Source organism: Daucus carota, chromosome 4, assembly GCF_001625215.2.
Source record: "Daucus carota subsp. sativus chromosome 4, DH1 v3.0, whole genome shotgun sequence".
In the NCBI taxonomy this organism is placed as follows: domain Eukaryota; kingdom Viridiplantae; phylum Streptophyta; class Magnoliopsida; order Apiales; family Apiaceae; genus Daucus; species Daucus carota.
This window is the reverse complement of record NC_030384.2, coordinates 40,248,335-40,268,488: the sequence shown is the minus strand read 5'-3', so window position 1 is coordinate 40,268,488 and position 20,154 is coordinate 40,248,335. Positions and strand designations below refer to the sequence as shown.

At 30.6% G+C, this 20,154-nt stretch overlaps 2 protein-coding genes across 2 annotated transcripts; one reads left to right on the top strand and one right to left on the bottom strand.

Annotated features, from left to right (window-relative positions):
- Window positions 1-7,917: 7,917 nt before the first annotated feature.
- LOC108215578 (uncharacterized) lies at window positions 7,918-13,170 on the bottom strand. Its single transcript, XM_017388078.2, has 3 exons — window positions 12,879-13,170; window positions 10,737-10,805; window positions 7,918-8,448 (listed from the first exon to the last, which is right to left on the bottom strand). Exons 1-3 carry the CDS (start codon window positions 13,068-13,070, stop codon window positions 8,260-8,262), a joined length of 450 nt encoding a protein of 149 aa, XP_017243567.1. The 5' UTR covers window positions 13,071-13,170; the 3' UTR covers window positions 7,918-8,259.
- Window positions 13,171-13,241: 71 nt separating this feature from the next.
- On the top strand, window positions 13,242-17,413 carry LOC108215579 (uncharacterized). Its single transcript, XM_017388080.2, has 2 exons — window positions 13,242-13,400; window positions 17,015-17,413. The coding sequence occupies exons 1-2, from the start codon at window positions 13,351-13,353 to the stop codon at window positions 17,247-17,249; spliced, it is 285 nt and encodes a 94-aa protein (XP_017243569.1). The 5' UTR covers window positions 13,242-13,350; the 3' UTR covers window positions 17,250-17,413.
- Window positions 17,414-20,154: the final 2,741 nt, after the last annotated feature.

Genomic DNA, 20,154 nt, shown 5'->3' with positions numbered 1-20,154 from the left:
ATCTAAATTTAAATCTTTAAAATCCAACCTTTTGAGTTAGATATTATTCAATCGATTTGAAACAAATTTATCAAATGAAATATTTTATCATCCCTCAATTAATTGATTTGAGTGAGTTTTAACTTATTAAATTGAAGTCGAGTTTGAAAGTTAAGTTTATCGAGTTAATTTTTTTGTTCAAACTTAAATATTTAAAAGCCAGTTGAGTACGGGTTATTCACGAATAATTGGAGTCGCTCGCAAAAAGTTTGAGTCGTGTAAAATTGAGTAATTTGCAAAAATCTGAATTTTTTTCCTTTCATATATATTGCTGCTACATCAAAAATATTTACAACGACACCTGTAACAAAATTTCAAATACATATAAAGGTCAAACCTCGAATAAGATATCATTCCCAAGACTTTCATATAAACTGAACTCCGGCTACTCCCATATATCTATGTTAACATGACTATCAATATGATATCAGCCACAAAAGTTCCTACTTGGATTACTTCTCCTCATTAGTTGGCCATGTAAACTTTTCAAGAAAATGACCTTCTCGTTTCTATTAGCAGCAGTGAAAGGTTCTGAGGCGCATTAATTTTAACATATTGGTTTATAATTAGGTATGTTCTTTGTTATGATGATAAATTATTCTCAAAGATAGTTATTATATAATAAATTACTAATAGATTACTTTTTTAATATTAGTATATTATTTTTGAAGTTGATTTTATCACAAAACAAATATATGATTTTAATATAATAGTAAAAAATAAACATTTTTATTTACACATTTTTAAAATAATTATTTATGATATGACACGCAGGATTTAAGCTACGAAATTTACTGTGAGAGAACTCTGGTGATTATAATGCAACGTTAGTTATGATTACTCGCGTATGGAATTTGGAATATATCTGTGAAATCGTTTATCATATGTAGACTTTCGTCTACATTCACAAAACAAGTTATCATGAATTTGTTCATTATTTTATTTTTCTAATAAATATGTAAGTGCTTCAAACGATCACAGATAATTTTACGATAATAGCTATATTATTAAATACGTTGTGATAAATCAAGATTCATCTTGCTGAAAAATTAGTACAGTCATCAATGGCGGAGGTACCATGATAGGTCCAAATAGACTTCACGTCATTCGGCCGCAATTGTTGTTTTATAAACTAAAATTCACAGATATCTACAGAAACAATAAATATTTAGTCGGCCGCAGAACTTAGAAAGATTTAAATACAAACCATCGAATCATATGTCGAGTACCGAATTGATTATGTATCAGTTGATCGTTTCATAAAAATGAAGTTGCGGTTGTATAGTAATAAAGGTCAATGACTGTGAAATTGCATCACTTTAACACAGACTTGCGAGATAGCAATGTGAAACAAAATGTGGAGTTATCACATAAACCGGCCTGCATGTTTTGCAAACACAAATTTTACTCCTATTAATTTGGACGGCTACTGTCACTTAACTAAATTGATCATATTTTAAAAAGAAATAAAAGAACTCATTTGGAGTCCTAGTGGATGCGGACCACTTCTATTTTTATTCTATTCTGTATTTTGTTATTAGAAGTTTGAGCTGACTATGTGAATATTTAATCTTCCGGATTTTAAAATATAGATGGGAAAATATTATATTTTAATGTTTCTTCTTCCTCAGTCATATTTATTGTTACAGTCTTGTATTTTAAAATTTGAGGACCGTTAATTACTGATGAGTTTAGCTAAGGTAATTTAACAAAATAACACTAGTGTTTCTTTGAAAGTTCAGTAAATAGTATATCGGTCTTTTTTCACTTGCATTATTTTCAAGAATTAAGTTTAAAATATGCATAAATATGTATCTGGTCTAAAATAAGTAACTTATTTTTATAAATAATATCTATTAAATACTTAACTAGTACTAGCAAATATTATATAAATATAAATATAAATATTCCCCATATTAATTGGGGTAAATAAGTTTCGCCGAATACGAGCATTGTTTTTCCAAAGATCTAATCTTTTGGTCTACACAGCAGTCAAGTATTGTTTCATTATGAATTTTTATCGCATGAGGATTACCTTTTACTCCTTTAGCATCCAAGCTTCTAATCTATAGCAGTTGGGTATCATGAACCTGTTAATGGTAAAAAAAAATGTCCACGGTACGGATAAATTAAGCCTGCAATTTTTTATAATTAAGTAGCGATCATAATTTGGAAAATACGTGTGATGTACATGAAGTTAGTATTCCACTTTTAAGCGAGTCAATTTATTTTTATTTATTATTCTACGAGTACCATGCGTGATAGACTTAAAATCATTACGTGATAGCAATACATATTCTTTTTATTCTGCTATATAATAATTAAATTAATTAGTTTAGTTTGATATATAACTTGCGAACAACCCTCCTTAGTATATACTCCCTCTGTCCCTCTCATTTCCTTACAGTTTTTTCACACTGCTCGACACGCATTTTAAGACGCATATAAAACATAGTTCTATACCTTATTTTTTAATTTTTTTTTTTTTGTATACAAATTTAAACATCAAATTTTTATTCAGAAGGAAAAAAAGTTCAAAATAATTTATCGAACTACGTTTGATGAGAGAATTCGAATGCGTGTCGAGCCCCCGTCCCCCAATGTAAACAAATGAGGGGGACAGAGGGAGTATAGCACTAGCTAAATTAAGCATAATACGTGAGATTGACAGTGATTTTTCTACAAATAAACATTTGATATCCAAGTATGTACCACATACACCTTGTTTACGATCCATAGTTCCATACTCATGCACTGACTGACTAAAAAAGTTTATTATAGTTCCTTAACGGCCGGAAATGAGATATCTATTTGTTTATTACCAAGATGTCAACTTATATTTCAGGGAATGTTCTTTATTAAAGGTGATATTAATGTCCTGTTTTATTTATTGACTCACATTTTCATTTAAAAAAAAAAAAATCATAACTTAGATTCCCTCACACACAAATAAAATGAGATTTAGTTATGTGGTAGGGAAAAACTAACATAGAGAAAACAGAATATTTATACTTATTTCTTTATTGATGTTTGTCGAATAAAATTTGTAATTCTCTTTTATTCTTTTTACCTTTCAGTTGATCAGTATCCTCCGTAATACATTCTTCACCATTTTTTACGTACTCCCTTCGTTCCCCTGAGTAGTATACATCGGGGGACGGGAACGCGGCACGGACTTTAATGCTCCTGCAAAATGCAGTTGTGCAATCTATTTTTAAAATTTTTCTTTTCTGAATTAAAGTTTGGATGTTATATTTTTATACAGAAAAAGAAAATCTCAAAAATAAGTTACGGAACTATATTTTATAAGAGCATTGAAATGCGTGTCGAGCAGTTAAAAAGAAACGTATAGAATTAAATGGGACAGAGGGAGTATTTGTTTTCCATGTTCCCTTTTCTTTCAAATGTTTAGTCTGAAATGACTAAATATATGTATGTAAATATTTTCTAAAATCAAAAAAAAAAAAAAATTGGTTGTTATGAATTGAAAATGATTTTGATATGATTTTTTTTGTCAATTATTTTGATTATCATAAAACTTTAGTTCTGGATTTCGATTAAAACCAAGCAGGTGGAAAAGGCCATTCCTTTTGCTCTCCTCGTTTTCATTTCTGAATATTCGATGCCAAAAAACCACCTAATATGTTAATGAATTGTTGCGAGTAATTTCGTGATCATCAAAATAATCGGAATACTAAAATGATCTCCAATTTATTTTAAAAAATTCAGTCAATTTTTATAGGATATTTTGCCCCTTTAAGGATTACATTTCGATTTAATTAAAAATCTCAGATAGAAGTTCTCCAATAAATTTTAAAATAGTAAATAAACTAATTAATGATTCCTAATTTTTATAAATAGAAGGGCTGGTTATGAATGTTGGTGTGATCAAATTAATTAATCACAGTCAAACTACTTCTAATTGGGTGATTACTTTAATACTGCATATCATATAGTATTAATTTGGTAATAAGTTTCATCAAATAATACTCCCAGGTCTTAAATATTTAATTTAGAATATAAATTGTCAAATCGTGTATAAAAATTATAGATGCAGAGAAAACCGGAACCAACTAGCCAAAAATAAAATAAAGAAACCAAGGACCTTGCGTCTTGATATATTCATTGGTATATTCTCGGACAAAGATGTCACACATTTGTCTATTGTACAGAGCATCAGATTCCTAACCTTAACAATTAGAATTCGCAATCACCCACACGTAGTACACGTAGTACATTGCATGTTCTAACTAAACCTATTTCCCTTTTCTATTCTCAGATCATAGTTGAATAAGAGATGTAGGCTTCGAACGAGTTGGAAATTGCAATACATTGAATCATCTTGTAGTGATTAGTGATTTTTTAAAAATATATAATAAATAATTTCTGAAAATTAAGAAGTTTATGTCAAACGACAAATCCAACAATAATCTCAATTTGTGTTGTTTTTTATTATTATAATATTAAATTTTAAATTTTGTGAACTAAAAGATAATCTAAATATTAAGAAAAGAGTGTAAAAAAGATGAAAAATGAATATTCAATTATTAAAAATGAGTTAAATGAGAAATGAATTAATCATTGCATATTTATGAATAATGAAAAGTGAGTCCTAAATATATAAGGAAAGGTTAGGCTATTATGAGATGAACTTTTGTAATATATTTTCAAAAATTATAATTTAAGGTATTATATTATTAATCTACTTTGGGATGTTTTTATGGATCAGGTACATATTAAGTTGATAGCAAATAAAACTCAATTTAACTCTTTCCTATATTGACGTCTAGCGATGCCTTTTGGTAAGATCTCGGGAGATTAGTCTAGGTGAAGTTCTTATTATGATTTACAGAAAATAAAAGCTTGAAATTTGTTCATCTTTTAGCTTTTGTATTTTTGCGGCCTTTTTTAATCTTTTTAATGGTCTGTCATATATTGGGCGTCATATATTGTTTTAAATATACTGTCCTCGAAACGTAAAAAGTAAAAACGTTTTCTCTAGCCTATCTTCGAAACACTAAAAAAATCCTCCTAATCTTCTTCCTTTTCTCTAACCGTCGTGAAAGTTTCCATTAGTTTTCACCGGTAGAATGCTCCGAATCAGTTATTTTCTTTGTTTTGCTCTTGTCAAAAATACTCCTCCACAGATAAGGATTTCTATCTTTATCTTTGTTTGATAAAAAAAAAAATCGAGTGACTTTTGTTCTCAATTTATTTGGGTTTTGTTTATTCTCTCCTTGTGAGAGCTTGGTGTGTTTTTTGGTGTGTTTTGGTGTGATTCAATGTCCATTAGATCTGCCCGATTTTCAAGGGATTGACTTAGTGGTAAAGATTTATATGATATTACAGTTACGATCGATAACTCAAACGAGTTTTGATGAAGTTTTGATGAAGGTTATATGTGTATATATCAATTTCAACAAATCACTTGATTGTGTTTTTATAAAAATTAGATTAATCAACGATATGATCTGTTTTATGTTTGTTCGACTCGATTGTTCTTGTAGATGCCGTATGACTTTTCATTATTGAATTAATTTTTTTTTTCAAAAAAAAATATACTATGAAATACGATTTTATCAAAACTTCCAACAAATTATTAGAGTATATTTTAATTTTAATTTTATAATACATTAATAGTACAAAATATAAAATCATTGAACATATACTTGGTGATCGAAGATTTGACGTCCATATATAATACATAGTCGATGTAAAATACAATTTTTATATTTCAAATATATTTATACAAAACACGTATCGTAAGAAAAATATATATAAAGATTTAGTTACTATTAGAAAGAGCGAAAACATAAAAAAAATTGAAAATAAATGTATTACTACAAAAGTTAAGGAGGAAACTGATTTTTGTTGAACATTCTAACACAATGTGAAAATATGTGCATTTACTACAAGAGTTCGAGGATAAGGAGAAGATTTTTTCTCAAATAAAAAAATCGATGGATCAATCAATTATATAAAGGAGAACCGAGGATTATAGAAATGACGCTCACGTGATTATTATTCTTTTTAAAATATTTTGAATAATAATTAAGAAATATGAGTTATTAAAAGAATTTACAACAAATAATTTGAAGATAGTAAATTTTTAAATAGTACAGTTTTTGTTAAAGAAGAATAATAATAACTAGAAGATGGCAATTATTAAAAAAATGTAATTTTTATTGAAGAATAATAATAAGTAAAATGTGGTGAAAAAATACGTCTACATAAATTGGATTCTTCATTATAAAATTTCTAAATTCTAAATTATTTATTATTTTTTGTCTTTTTTGTCCCCATTCATTGTTTTTTTTTCTATTATGCGTTTTCTAAGTGCTATTATTAAATTGAGATCTTATTACTTTTGTTCGGATAATGTGTATACGTGTGTGTATAGACATGTGTGTATATATATAGAGGGGGATAACATCTTCTAATTTCTTCCCACACCACTATAAATGTACATATAATACATATACTTTTTATAAGTATAAATATAAATTTCAGTTAGTAAATTGAAAACAATTATATGATTTTTTATTCCAAAAAATTATTAAAAATTATGTGGTATCCTAACATAATTTTACAGCAAAATAATAATTATTCAGAATTATTCTAATGTAGACATGTATCGTGATAGAATTTTTAATGATATAATATGAAACTCCATATTAACATTATTTTTATGCATAATAAAAAAGTAGAAAATTTATAAAATGAAGCGCTTTTGATGAGGCAAATACTGCGAGATTATATATTTTAATATTTGGAACCTGAGAATTAAACAAGACTTACAAATTACGTCTAATTAAGGGATCAGATTAGTTAATTACAACTGGCAAAAGATGAGTCATGAGCAGGGCACTGTTTATCAACAACCGGCAGAAGAGATCATTAGTAAACAGAGTTAAACAAAGCATAATTTAAGTGCAAAACTCATAATTTAAGTACAAAACTACTGCAATTGTTTTTCTCCTTGTACCCGTGCATGACGCATCATCGACCAAATCAATAATTGAAACTAAAGAATGCACTAATCAGAAATTAACACATTAAAAAATATGCATCTGTTTACTTCGGATCCCTGTAATTAAAAATATTTATATAGATCGGTTTGTCCACTTGGGTTTCAGATTCGCCTCTTTCACTGCCGGTAAACACAAACAATCAAATATTTGTGAAATAGAATTTTTGGTTAAATACATATTCTGCTAGCCAGGGTCAGTGGTGTATCTAAAATTCCCGCGGTATACTTAGCTTAAGATAAGATTAGTATATCTTTGATATTTAATTACTAAAATTTTAAAACTCCGGCTATATATAATATCGACCTTATGATTATATAAGCATAAACAACATTTAAAACAACTTAAATTAAGTAATAAAGTTGAGGTAACCTTTCAAAAGATACACTCTCGGTACTGGCCGGGCTAAAATTGATGATACAAGTAGTAAAAGCCATCCTAGCATGAGCTTGAGAACTTCAATTAACTTACTTAAAATTTTAACCATTCATAGATCCGAGTGATCCGTAAAATTTTAACTCTAAGAATATAGTGTTGAAATATAGCATAAGATCTATTCGGGACAATTCCCTAACATCTTAAGGTATTATATGACCATTTGGGACATTCCTCTAACATCTTAAGGTTTTAGATGGACCAGTTCTCAATATGATATCAGAACGAGGTTTGGTGGAAGTCCCGTCTGGGACATTCCTCAGACACATTAAGATTTTAAATGGTAACATGTCATACTTGGCCCAACTCCTGTTTGTTAGGATGGGTGGATAGAGATGACACAACACAGAAAGCTAATTTGTCAAAATCAACTTGGTTGAAATTTATATGTGCGCAGAACTGAAACAGCGGAATCTACACACAGTAAGGTCACCAGACCTAGGTAAAACATATACTGAGCCATGCAAACTGTCTCCGACGAATATCTTGTGTGTCTGGGAAGCTATTAGTTCTACATCTTTACCTATATCTAAATGTGAATCAGTTAAACATATTTCCCTGATACAAATTCCAGTGATATTTACCAAATGAAAGCACATTTCTACATTGAGAAAGAAGAGTAGCAATTGTCACAAGTTCTGTATCACGATAGAGTACGCACCAAATGACATTAAAAGAATCAACCCATCCTTCTTTCCTCTTCTTTTCCTTTGACATTTTTTCAGTTTCACCCTTTCTAGACCTATTTTATAAGCAGTCATGGGTTCTTTATATCTGAAATGTCCTCTTTCTGCTTTAAATCGCTGTGGATAGTTCTGGCTGCTGCTACAGCATCATCTCCCCTCTTGATAATTTTCTCAAGCTCCTGGATCTTCTCTGATAGTAGGGTAACATTAGAACCGGTAACCTGAACCAGCTGGTTAGCAGTTTCCAAAGCAGTGCATAACTGCATTTTAGACCAAAAATAGGGATGTCAGGAGACTAGTTAAGGACTCTACACGCCAAGTATTTGACCACATGGGAATTGTACCATAAATTTATCACACGCATCTATATATTTAAAAATTTTAAATACCACATACCTAAAGTTTGGTATATTATTAGTTGGTTGGGATTTTCTCACACTTGCTAATCTGAAAAATAATATTCATTTCTCATTAGTTATCTCTAGATTTTGTTGTTCCAGTCATATAAATTGACCCAGTAGGGGCAAGTCCAATGGCGTGCCATATCCATATTTATAGAACAAAAACTATAACTCACCACTCCACTCGTGTTCTACATCCTCTGCTATAATAGAATAATGCTATAATTTGTGCTATATTTAGAACAAAAAATAGATGGAGTCATAATTACAACCTCAACAAAAAGTAAAAAGGAAAGAGGCATGGATAGAAAAGGTATTTGAAAAGGTAGGATACTTGGAAGGAAGTTAAATTTATATTCAAAAGTGTGATGTATTTAAAAGTTGGTTAAATTTGCAACAAGATTTAGAACCAATTATTGGAGACATGGCCCTATTTTAGTACCAACAATCACTTTTTTGGTGCTAAATTATAGCAATCGTTCCATCTATTTTAGCATAACCATTGGACATGCTATAACAATCCATGACCAGGAATCTAAAAAGATGAAGTGTTATCTTATCTAATGATTTGTTCTCATCCATATAAGTTATGAATAACTTTTCATATATGTATTTAACTATTTCATTATCAACTGTAAACTCTTTTTGACAATTTAAGTTAGGCAACAAAAAATACTATTTCAATCCTTTTTTGTATTAAGTATATACTTGCATATTTCTGATATGTCTTCTGTAAATCCTCAAATTTTGATGAATATAGTCAACATGCCAAAAGGCCTAAAAAAATACAAACACCATGCTATTTGTATATTACCAATTTGGTTTTACAGGTCAAAACAGCTTACTGATTTGAAATCAGTAAACAAGCAAATTGATGTTCACGAAGACGGGAACAGAGACAGAGACATAATAAATAGGAGTTAGATTTTGATTCAAACTCTTTACCCAAATATACTCCTATTCTTTTTATGAACTTTTTATACATCAGTTTACAGAAGATGGTATTATAAACGTTTTTACTTCTCTCTTCTTTTGTCAAACGTTCACATAACTGTCAAATGTTCACATAACATTGGAAAAAAAATCAACAAACTTGAACTTTGAACTGGATTCAACCATTGCAAGTTGTTGTGATTATTATTTTTTATCGTTATTTGTGTGGCTATATATTTATATTCTTGTTCTGAATTCAAAAATGAATCCAGGCAACAGGAACACATTTAAGTACATTCAACTCAGTGCTTGCATTGTTTTATTCTCAGATTCTCTCAAGCTCTAATATATATTATATATGATCAGAGGCGTCTCCAGGGGGAGTCTCCCCAGTTATTTGCCTAGGGCCTCCATCGATACAGGGGCCTCCAATATATATACATACATGTAGTATTAATATTTGTAATTATTAGTTATTAATTATATTCAATAAAATTATTAAAATAATATCTATTCTTCTCCCCTGTACACCAGTTTAGGAATATGGACACTCAAAAGCAAGAAGAATAATAACTTCTTAGTTTTAACTTGAACTATTTTTATGCTTTGTTTTTTAGTTAAGAATTATTTTTACTACTGCAAATTTTTCCTGTGATTTTAGTTCATCAAATTTTAGATTTTGGTTCAAAAATACTAGGGCCTCCGAAATCCTGGAGACGGCCCTGTATATGATTATATACTTGGAGAGTCTAGTCTTAGTTGTAATTTTATTAATACTGATTTGTATTGTTCGATTTGTAAGTTGTGGGTGAGTTTAGTTTTTATGTTATAGAGGTTTACTACTTTTAAAAAATTCAGAAATGTAAAGAATTGAGAGAAACATCCCAGAAAGGAAAGTGCAAAGAAATGGATGGGACAGAGGGAGTAATATAATTTGGATATTTTAGAAAAGAGTGAGGCATTGTTGATTGGTAGTCTCTTGAACTGAATCAGAGAGATGGACTATGTGTTACATTTTCTAAAGTGTGCTGATGAACCAAATTACTGATGCTACATTTTCAGTTGCCAAGTAAAATATGGACATTTGACCATTAGAAGAACAGGAATATGATAGCTGCCTCATAACAATAAAATGGATAATCCAGAATACACTAGAGGTAAGTTCGGCAAGTAAATAGTCATCTACAGAATAAATAATGTAATACAAACATTACCTTCAGTGTGAGAGCAGTCCATGAGTGGTCGCTACCTCCCAGTGCTTCCTTTAATTGGTCATAGGTTTCCTAAAGCAAGTGTAGATGAGAATGAGATGCAATCCAATTCCCAAATCAATGTATTTAAAACTGAAGAATACCTTTGTACGACAAAATTGAAGTATATACAACCAACTACTAAAAATAATAACAAATAGAAGCAAAAAAAAAAAGGACACCGGTTGTAGTTGTAATCCCAAAGAAGTAAGTAGTTATAATAGTATGAACTTGGACCCAAAAATAAACAAAAATTGACTAGGCAAGATTAACTTCCTTGCAATGAAAAGAATCAAAGAAATATAGAAAGAAGCGAGACAGACCATGATGTTGACTGCGTGGAGACTAAGAAACTTGGCTTTCTTTTCAGTACCCGGCTTGAATCAAGAGAGGTAATTAATGTATGCTTCCACACCAACGTTATTAGTTCGGTAATATTTAAGTTGCAGTAACAACCATTTGAGCAATCAATTTTTTTTTTGGAGGGGGAAGGGCCGATGGGGGATGATATTGTTGAGGAGAACAAGAAAAAAACTTATTAAAGTACAACAAGTTTGTTAATTATACCAATATCATACCCTGCTTTCATCCACATATTATGTTTAAAAGTGCCCATTCACCCTATACTCTTCTCTGTGATATGGATAAAATTTCCCATAGTGGCATTTAACCACCTCTTATATTTGTATTAAGGTTTTAACGATATATATCACATAAAAACAATATTGGTAACCTAATTTTGTGGTAGTCATAAGGGATTTAGAATATTAGTTATCAAGAAACCTACTAATTTAGTGGGAAACACATAAAAAATCACAATTGTTAGTATGTTAACATTTTCAAAATTAACTTGGGATATCATACCTTATAGTAAGCATAAAATAAACTATTGATTCGTGAATACAAGTATTTACGAATTCATTAGCAAAAAAGGAAAGAAAAAGTATCCAAGAATCAACTCCCCCTAAAATTATCTGAGAGCAAGTCCAATAGGTTACTTATCTCATTACCTATTAATAATATAAAATAATAAATCCTAGTGAGTCTTAGTGATTTAGGTAATCTATTTTTAGTGTCAACTCCAATAGCAATCCGTATATTTGTTCTCCTAAGATTATTTTAATAATAAATTTGAGAGAGAGAAGGGAAAAGGGAGGGAAAAGACAAAGAAAGAAGGAGAGAGATGATTATTTTATTTATAAATATTAAATAGGTAATGGCTAGGGGTTACTTATAAATAGATAATGGCTAAGAGATTTGAGGTTGTGCTAGTGATTTAAGTAACCACTAGAAGAGTGTTGGAGTGCTCTTTTTAGTACATTACCTAAATGTGAGTTTAGGAGCAAGTTTAGGTAACCTATTGGACTTGCTCTGAAATAAGAGAAGTATCTGAGAATCAAGCAGTGCCTGAGCTGCAGCAAAGGTGATTCTAGTGCTAGAGGTCTACAGTTTCATTCTCAACTCCTCCAATGTAACTATGTAAGTATGTAACTAAAAATACATCACACCGTAAATAAAAGGTCTTCTAAACAATTAACACGTCTTCTACCTTTCTAAAGATGTTCTAGCAATGATGAAGATTTTGTGGCTGATTTGCTTTAGCATTATACAGTATATTTTTATTTTCTGTTATTATAAACCCAAAGAGCTAATATTGTATAAGAATATAACAATTAACATGTGTTCAACTATGAAATGTCTATCCGGTCCACCAGTCCAGTACAATGCCAATCCATGAAAAATATCATATTTTGTGCCTTCTGTAACCAATATCAACTAACCAAACTCACTCTCTCTAGCAAACAATTCGATCTTCATTTCATTCTTATATTTCTACTAAAAGGGGATTCTTACTATCACACACAATTTACACAGAAGTCCATAAACCTTTAAACGCACCCCACAAATGTCAATTTAATAACTGAACCCCACCACAATATACACATTTTTACTTACTAAGCATTGTCAATAATATTAGAATGTTAATCTTAATAAAACAAATGAATCACAATAAGGGTCGTCAAGAAAATTGACAAACAGCAATTAAACATCTACAACAAATCATACATTGCAAAAACCATCAAAAATTATGACACACAAACACACCTGAAAGAGCTGGGGGAGGTTAGAAGATTGAAGATTAAGATCAGAATTGGGGGTTAAAGTAGAAGATAGAGATGATGAGGATCTTGAAAAAGAAGATGAATCAACACCTTCATCAACATCTGCTGATTCTTCTCCAACATCACTTAACAAATCCCCTATGCACAGTAATGGCCCTCCTACTCCTCTCATCATCTTCAAAGTTTTTATCTTTTTCTCCTTGAGCGATCAAAGATTCTATTTTTATGTTCTCAAATCAAATTTTATTATTAGATCCTAATTTGAACAAATTTCAAGAATATAACAATTGGGTTTTTTTGTAATTAAACGACAACAACTGCTGTCGTTTTGCGCTTTCATTTGTTTTTCTTTCTTTTATTAAAAAATAATTATCATTCTTGAACCCTTGCTTTCTTTTCTTGAGTGTTTTATATAGAAAGAGAAATAGCGATACCCAATAGATAGATAGAAATAGATGGCAGGCAAAGAGGAAGTGAAGCATATTGAGGAGTGTTCTGTTGCCAAGTTAGTACTTTCTTTCTTCCTCTTCTGTGAATAAGTGTATGTATTGTTTGTTATATATTTTCGCAAGTTGGGGTTTTTGTTTTCTTACTTGCTGTTGAAATTCTTGGAGACCCATTAACTTCATTTCTTAAGTTTCATTGTATAAATTTTGATCAGAATTTTTTTATGCTGGTGTTGTATACTGTGGTATCACTTTGTTTGCAAGAGTGTTGTTATGATCCAGCTGAATTGGTAATTAGATGAATATGAAAATGGAAGATATAAGGGTGTTACCCAATACTAGAAATTTTGTTCAATATATCGAAACTCGAGAGAAAGAACTAAAATTTTACACAAACTGTATCACTGGCATGGGCGTGCACTGCTTATGAAACATTTTAGGACCCTGCAGATTATGTGCAGTTTGTGCTCTGCGTCTATAAAATATGTATTACTTGTGCATGTTTGTTTGCACAACAGATGGTACTGATCGAGCAGTGTGCATTATAATGAAGAATTAAGAGATGCAGATGGAATGTTTTCTTAGATAATGCAAATTAGAAAATGCTCAGATTGGTGATGTGTGTACTCTGATAGAACATGTGCAATGGGGATGCCTATTTTCCACAATTTTTAGTCCCACGTACCTTCCATGTAGCAAAAGGCGCTGAATTAAAAAACTGGTCCGATACTCATAGTTTTGTCTACAATGCAAATTCCATTTTATAAGATTAATAAAAATTGGAAACAAGTGAAACGGGAAGGGAGTACTGCAAGAAATAGTATAGACAGAGAAACAAGAGGCGAGCCGTCCTCCGGTGGTGGGACAGTCCCTCCATTTTTAGTATTCTTCAATGCAGAATGTCAGTCCCAATTCACTTGCACATTGCCCAAAGCAGGAAATGGGCTCCTGCCTCTTGGACCCTCCTCCCAGACTGTGGCATTTGGATCCGCACTTCTATACGTTGTGATATCATGGGCAATTTTCCAGATATACTTAGTTTGACCTCATTACAATGTCTGGAGAAATATAAATTTTGCATATTCGGCAATACGTTAGTTTGTACTTTGTAGTTGTTGGATAATTATATTATTTATGTGTTCACAGTATGCTCCAGATGGTCCTCCTGGGCAATAAGTGGACTCTGATTCTTACTGCACAACACATGGAAGTTGAAATTAGTGTTAGGAATATTGTTAAAACCAAACAAAACTGAATGTGCTGATAGTTGTTGTTTGGAATATAAAGCACCACAGAGCTTAAATAATTGTGGGTAATTGGATAATGATTTGGTGAGAAGCTTTATGTTTGAGAATTAGTACGAAGTCTAAAATTAGATTGCCGTAGGTTAATGTTAGGGACAACTTAGAATATGCGGTGGGGAGGGAGGGAAGCATAATTCATATTGATAGAATTTTATTTACCAGTATGTTAGTCTAGGAACACTAGGGAGTATTCACAATGCCTTGCCAGTTGTTCATTGGTGAACAACCGAATACTCCTTGCTCCACCAAATTTCAGCAGATTAGTTATTATGATGAATATTATTGGTGATTTTACTTTTTAGCATTGGCCCTTTACTTATGTTGTGCTAATAAGAATTGGAAAATGGTGTCCGAATTTCCAGATGTCATCCTAACAATCTATCAAAAATTCACATACCTACTGTTTCTCTGTCTGAAGTCTTAAGAACCTCTACGTAAACCAATTTCAATAGCATGTTCTCATGCCTCCTGCAAATGTATATGTTTCAGAATGAAGATATGATCATCTTGCAAAACAAAATGACTAAAAAACACTTAGTTGTAGGTTTACCCGTTCAATTAAATTTTCCATAAATAATATTCAGCCCAAGCCTTGGTGACAAGACCAAATCTCTGTACTTTAGTCTGCTTCACTTCTCCAAAAAGAAACCTGGTTCCTGTCCAGCTTTACCCCCGCCCCTCTAAATCTCTTACAAACCAACACCTGAAAGTTCAATTGTAGTCTGGTTCTAGGTACTTGTAGTTGTATGAATACTGAACTTGTCTTTATAACATGTGGCACAAAGAAGCAACTTGAGATATCTCAATAAGGAGAATTCATGGTAAAGCACAAATGTAACTGATGAATAGCAAGAAGATGCTGTAGTGTGGTACATTACACTACTTGAAGAGCAACATGTGTCTAAGGTAACTGATACAATCTAGTTTCACATTTAGGATGATTGAGATGAGTGGCCATTCAACTCTTAAGAGATTGCGACAAAGTTATTGTACAGAAGATCTCAAGATGAGTTGGATCTCTTTAAACAATATGTAGGAACCTCATTGAGCTTTGAGATCGCTTTCTTCCTTTAGGATTCAAGATGAAGCCCCCGAATATAGGGTTTAGGATACCAGGACATCGGGCATGCTGCTCTTATCAGTTATCTCTGTCAGTGCTCCCTTTTAAATACTCTTTCATCGTGCAGAGGGAATATCAAGACGACATTTCAAGGCTATGAGATATTTGTTCCCCATTCCTCTCATTCTTATTGATCTGGTTTGTTGACTCTAGTTTATATCCTCCGCTTTTTACCTTTCCTTGATAATTTTGACCTGCAAGACCTTGTGGAGCACCTCAATAATACATGTGAAATTTACTATTTCCGTCACTTTTACTGCCTCTGCCTCTCTTCTGACATATTAACCCGAAAACCTCACTGATTGTGAATGATTTAGAAAAAGATTTGTATAAGTTACTTAGGTCTACAACTTATCCTACTGGGAGAACAATAATTGGTAGAGTGCGATGGCATCTAGCCTTCACCATTTTATACTCCCTCAAAGTGTATACATCTCAAGTAATGCTCCTCAGCATCAAAAGTTGACTAGTTCTTTGTATTGGTGCTTCATGGGCTAATGCTGAAAAGGTTGTGATGGGCAGCTTCTTTTAGTGTTCACATTAATTACATCTGATTGGTATTAAACATTATTAGGAAACAAAAGATTGTATCATTCATTGCTTTAGTATTCCCAGCTAGTCTCCACTATGATGCGACTCACATGTGACATAAACCTTGTAAAGTATTGTTTTACATAATAGATTTGCATATTTAAGATAGGTTCATCCGATGCTTTCTATGGAGAGCACTTCTTCGTCCATCAAGAGTATGCGCCCTTGTGGCTTGAGTATGTACTTTCCTATTTGTCACTTGTCGCAAGGGCAGTATGTTGCACAATTTATTAAGATTTATAACTTGGTTGGACTTACAATAACTTACCGTAATGATCTTTGAAACGGTTATAATTCTAAAATGATTTAATTAATTGTTTACAATCCAAAAAAGATAACCCTTGTTATGTGTACTCCCATGAAAACGGGGAATTTAGAGGGACATGAATATATTATTCTATTTTTACTTGACAGAAAAAAGGGTGACATGTTATTGTATGAGAAGTATTTGCTTGGAAATTTTTGACAGCAGTCTCTAGGGAGTGGAAATATGTGCATAATAATTGTTTTCGACTTTCTATAGAGATGGTAAAGGTTTAGCATTGCAGATAGATCATTGTATTTAAAATTATTGTATATTTTCATTTACACGGGCTGTCTTGTTAGAAGTCAAGAAATATTTGCATTTCTAAAAAAGATGAAAATGCTGTATTTGCAGCGCTCTTGGCACTTGGGTCTTCTCTGTCGCTGGTGCTTTGATTGCTATACCCGTTGGTATAAAACGGAAATCTTTGGCACCCCTAGTGTTCTTTGGTACCACAGGCACCATGGTGGATATAATGCTGGGGATCAGTGCCTGTGAAAGGGAGCATGCAGAACGGCAACAGAAACTTCTGGAAGAACAGAATGCTACAGCTACCGGTACTTTAGCAGATGTTGTAACTGAGTCTTGAGTCTTGACCCGCCAAATGCAACTGCTGGTTATCGAGTCCTAATGTGCTCTTTCCACAACATATTTTATCAGTTCAAATCATCTTCTGCTTTGCCTAATACATCAATAAATTACATTAGAGTCCTCAGTTTGGGGTGAATTTTATGATAACCGTTTTTATCATTATGTTCTTCCATGTTCTAGTCAAGCCTAAGGTTTTACATATGTTCAAGTTAAACATTAAAGAATGCTTTTCAGGCATCTAATTCTAGATTAATCCCTAGTGGAATGGGTGAGTGTGAGTTGTGACGATCATTTATGATAAGCAACATTGCACAAAAATATATTGAGCTGAGAGATGTAATTTTCCGGACACAATCGGATACTAGTAGATTCGTGTTAGAAATCTATCATGCTTACGATGTGAATTAAAATTATTTAAACAGAAGTATCAACTCATACGTTAGTACTTTAAACTTATCTGATGACATTTGCTCTTAAATTGCAAACAGGATTTACATAATTGTATAAAGTACTTCATAGTTTCCTCTCATATCCAATCATTTATAAAAATACCTAATATATATAATAAAAATATATGATAATATATATACATATAATATATTAGTATTACGGAAATAAGTTAAGAGTTTTTCAATATTAAATATCGAGGTTGCTGTGGTTTTAAAAGACTAAGGCCTCATTTGTTAAATCTGAATGGAATTTTCTGGATCATTAAAATTCTGAATGAGTAATAAATCTGAACAGAGAAAGAACAATCTTGTTTGTTAAATATTGAATTCTTCTGGACCATGATTCTATTATTATTAAAATTTAATATTATGGTTGGTACTTTTAAAAAACATACTCCGTAAACCCGTATAAAATATTTTATTATTTTGATTTTTAAATAATTCATAATAATGAATAATTCTTGAATTATAATTTTTCATTATAAAAAAATACTAATTATTATTATTATATCAATAAATGTATATATAATTAATCCTAACAGTTGATTTATAATATTTAATTATTGCCTAAATGATAATTTTTGTTTTATTGAAGATCAATTCAAAAGTTAAAAATCATATTAGAGTTGTAAACTAGTTTATCATGATAAGAATACATGATTTGCACAATAATATTAATGTTATTGAATAGAAAATTGGAGCACGGAGTGACAGCACAGCAGAGTAATATGTGAAAACACTGTGAAAAGATTCTGGACGAGTGACCCTCGCGTGTTTTAGGTGTGTCGTCCAGATGATTTGTGTTCCATCCAGCGACTTAAAAATTTTGTCAAACAATCTTAACCATAAATTTTGGGTTCATTCAGTTCATTTTGTTTCATTCACCCGTTAACAAATGAGCCCTAAAAGTTGATAAATAATATGATTTATTACTCATATCTATAACGTGAATAATATGCAGTTGACCAGGATATAATGGCGTGAAGTTTGTCATTTTATTTAATCACACAATTCGTCATTTAACATAATCATGTCATTACCTTCAATTTTAAAACAGTACCTTTTTCCGTCTCTCATTTCTTACATCTTTTTTCCAATGACATACTGGAGTATTTATTGAGTTCTGACATGTTTTTATTGAATGCTATCCCAACAAAATAAAAGATTGTGAATTCTAATGTATTTAGATTTAAAAAAAAAACTTACTATTTATTTTTAATTAAAATAAAAATTAATTATAAATTAAAAGTAAATAGTAAAAAGTTTTATATTATCATAAATAATAAACTTCTACCTGATTGTGTTAACATTGAAGAAAAATAAATAGAAATTATCTCTCTAAACAAATATTTTAAGATACTTATTTGATATTTATTCTAATTTTAGTGATTCAAATTAATCGGTAAATACAGTGATATATAATATGACTAATTTGATATTTAATTTTTTTTTTGTCAGATATTCACAGAGCATCCCTACAAACAGTTGGCTGATAAAATTTTAAAATAAATGAAACTACATTATCTGAAAATTAATATTTCTATAAATTCATCTCCGGATACATGTCTTAACAAAGAAAACAACACCTTTACTAATATATATATAGGGAGATGATCAAATAAAAACTTTTTTAAGTTACAAACTTACAAATTTTTTTTTATTCTCCCATCGTGTTAATCTTTAGTTATCAAAAGTATTCATGTTGAAAATTCTTGAAAAAACATCACAATTTTTAAAAATAACGCATAAATAATTCGCGCATTCAACATATTTGTAATTGGGTTCAGAAATATTAGTTATATAATACATTTAACTTGGTTCTTACATTCAAAAATTAGTTTATGTACTTCTCCAACAAAATTTTAATCGATGTTCAACAAAATTTGTTAAAAAAATGTTGAACTCAAATTATATATGTGTTGAACGCAGAAAGTTTGTAAATTTATAAGTTTGTACCATAACCCACCCCTATATATATATATATATATATATATATATATATATATATATATATATATATATATATATATATAAGGATGGGATCAAATATATTTTTTTTAAGTTACAAACTTACAAAAAATAATTTAGAAATTTTTTTATCCTTCCAACATGTTAATTAGTTATAGGAAGTATCCATGTTGAAATTAATAAAAAAACATCACAATTTTAAAAATAACGCATAAATAAATCGTGCATTCAACACATTTGTAATTGGGTTCAACATCCCACATCAGGTATAGAACGCTAATTATCATTTTGTTGAATATATTTATAGAGATGCTTAAACTATATCTCATTTTGTTTAATATATTTATAAAGATGCTTATACTAGTTTAACTTAGTTAGTACTTCTCCAACACAATTTTAACCATGTTCAATAAAATGTGTTAAAATAATGTTGAACTCAAATTATTTATATGTTAAACGCATAGTTTATTTATATGTTTTCTATGG

What these genes read in the sequence shown, in the direction of transcription:
- LOC108215578 (XM_017388078.2), bottom strand. Translation starts at nt 13,070, where the DNA reads ATGATGAGAGGAGTAGGAGGGCCATTACTGTGCATAGGGGATTTGTTA. An exon ending in ACCTCCCCCAGCTCTTTCAG is followed by an intron (nt 10,806 to 12,878) that starts GTGTGTTTGTGT and finishes CACTTGCTTTAG; the next exon opens with GAAACCTATGACCAATTAAA. An exon ending in GGACTGCTCTCACACTGAAG is followed by an intron (nt 8,449 to 10,736) that starts GTAATGTTTGTA and finishes TCTAAAATGCAG; the next exon opens with TTATGCACTGCTTTGGAAAC.
- LOC108215579 (XM_017388080.2), top strand. Translation starts at nt 13,351, where the DNA reads ATGGCAGGCAAAGAGGAAGTGAAGCATATTGAGGAGTGTTCTGTTGCC. An exon ending in GAGGAGTGTTCTGTTGCCAA is followed by an intron (nt 13,401 to 17,014) that starts GTTAGTACTTTC and finishes CTGTATTTGCAG; the next exon opens with CGCTCTTGGCACTTGGGTCT.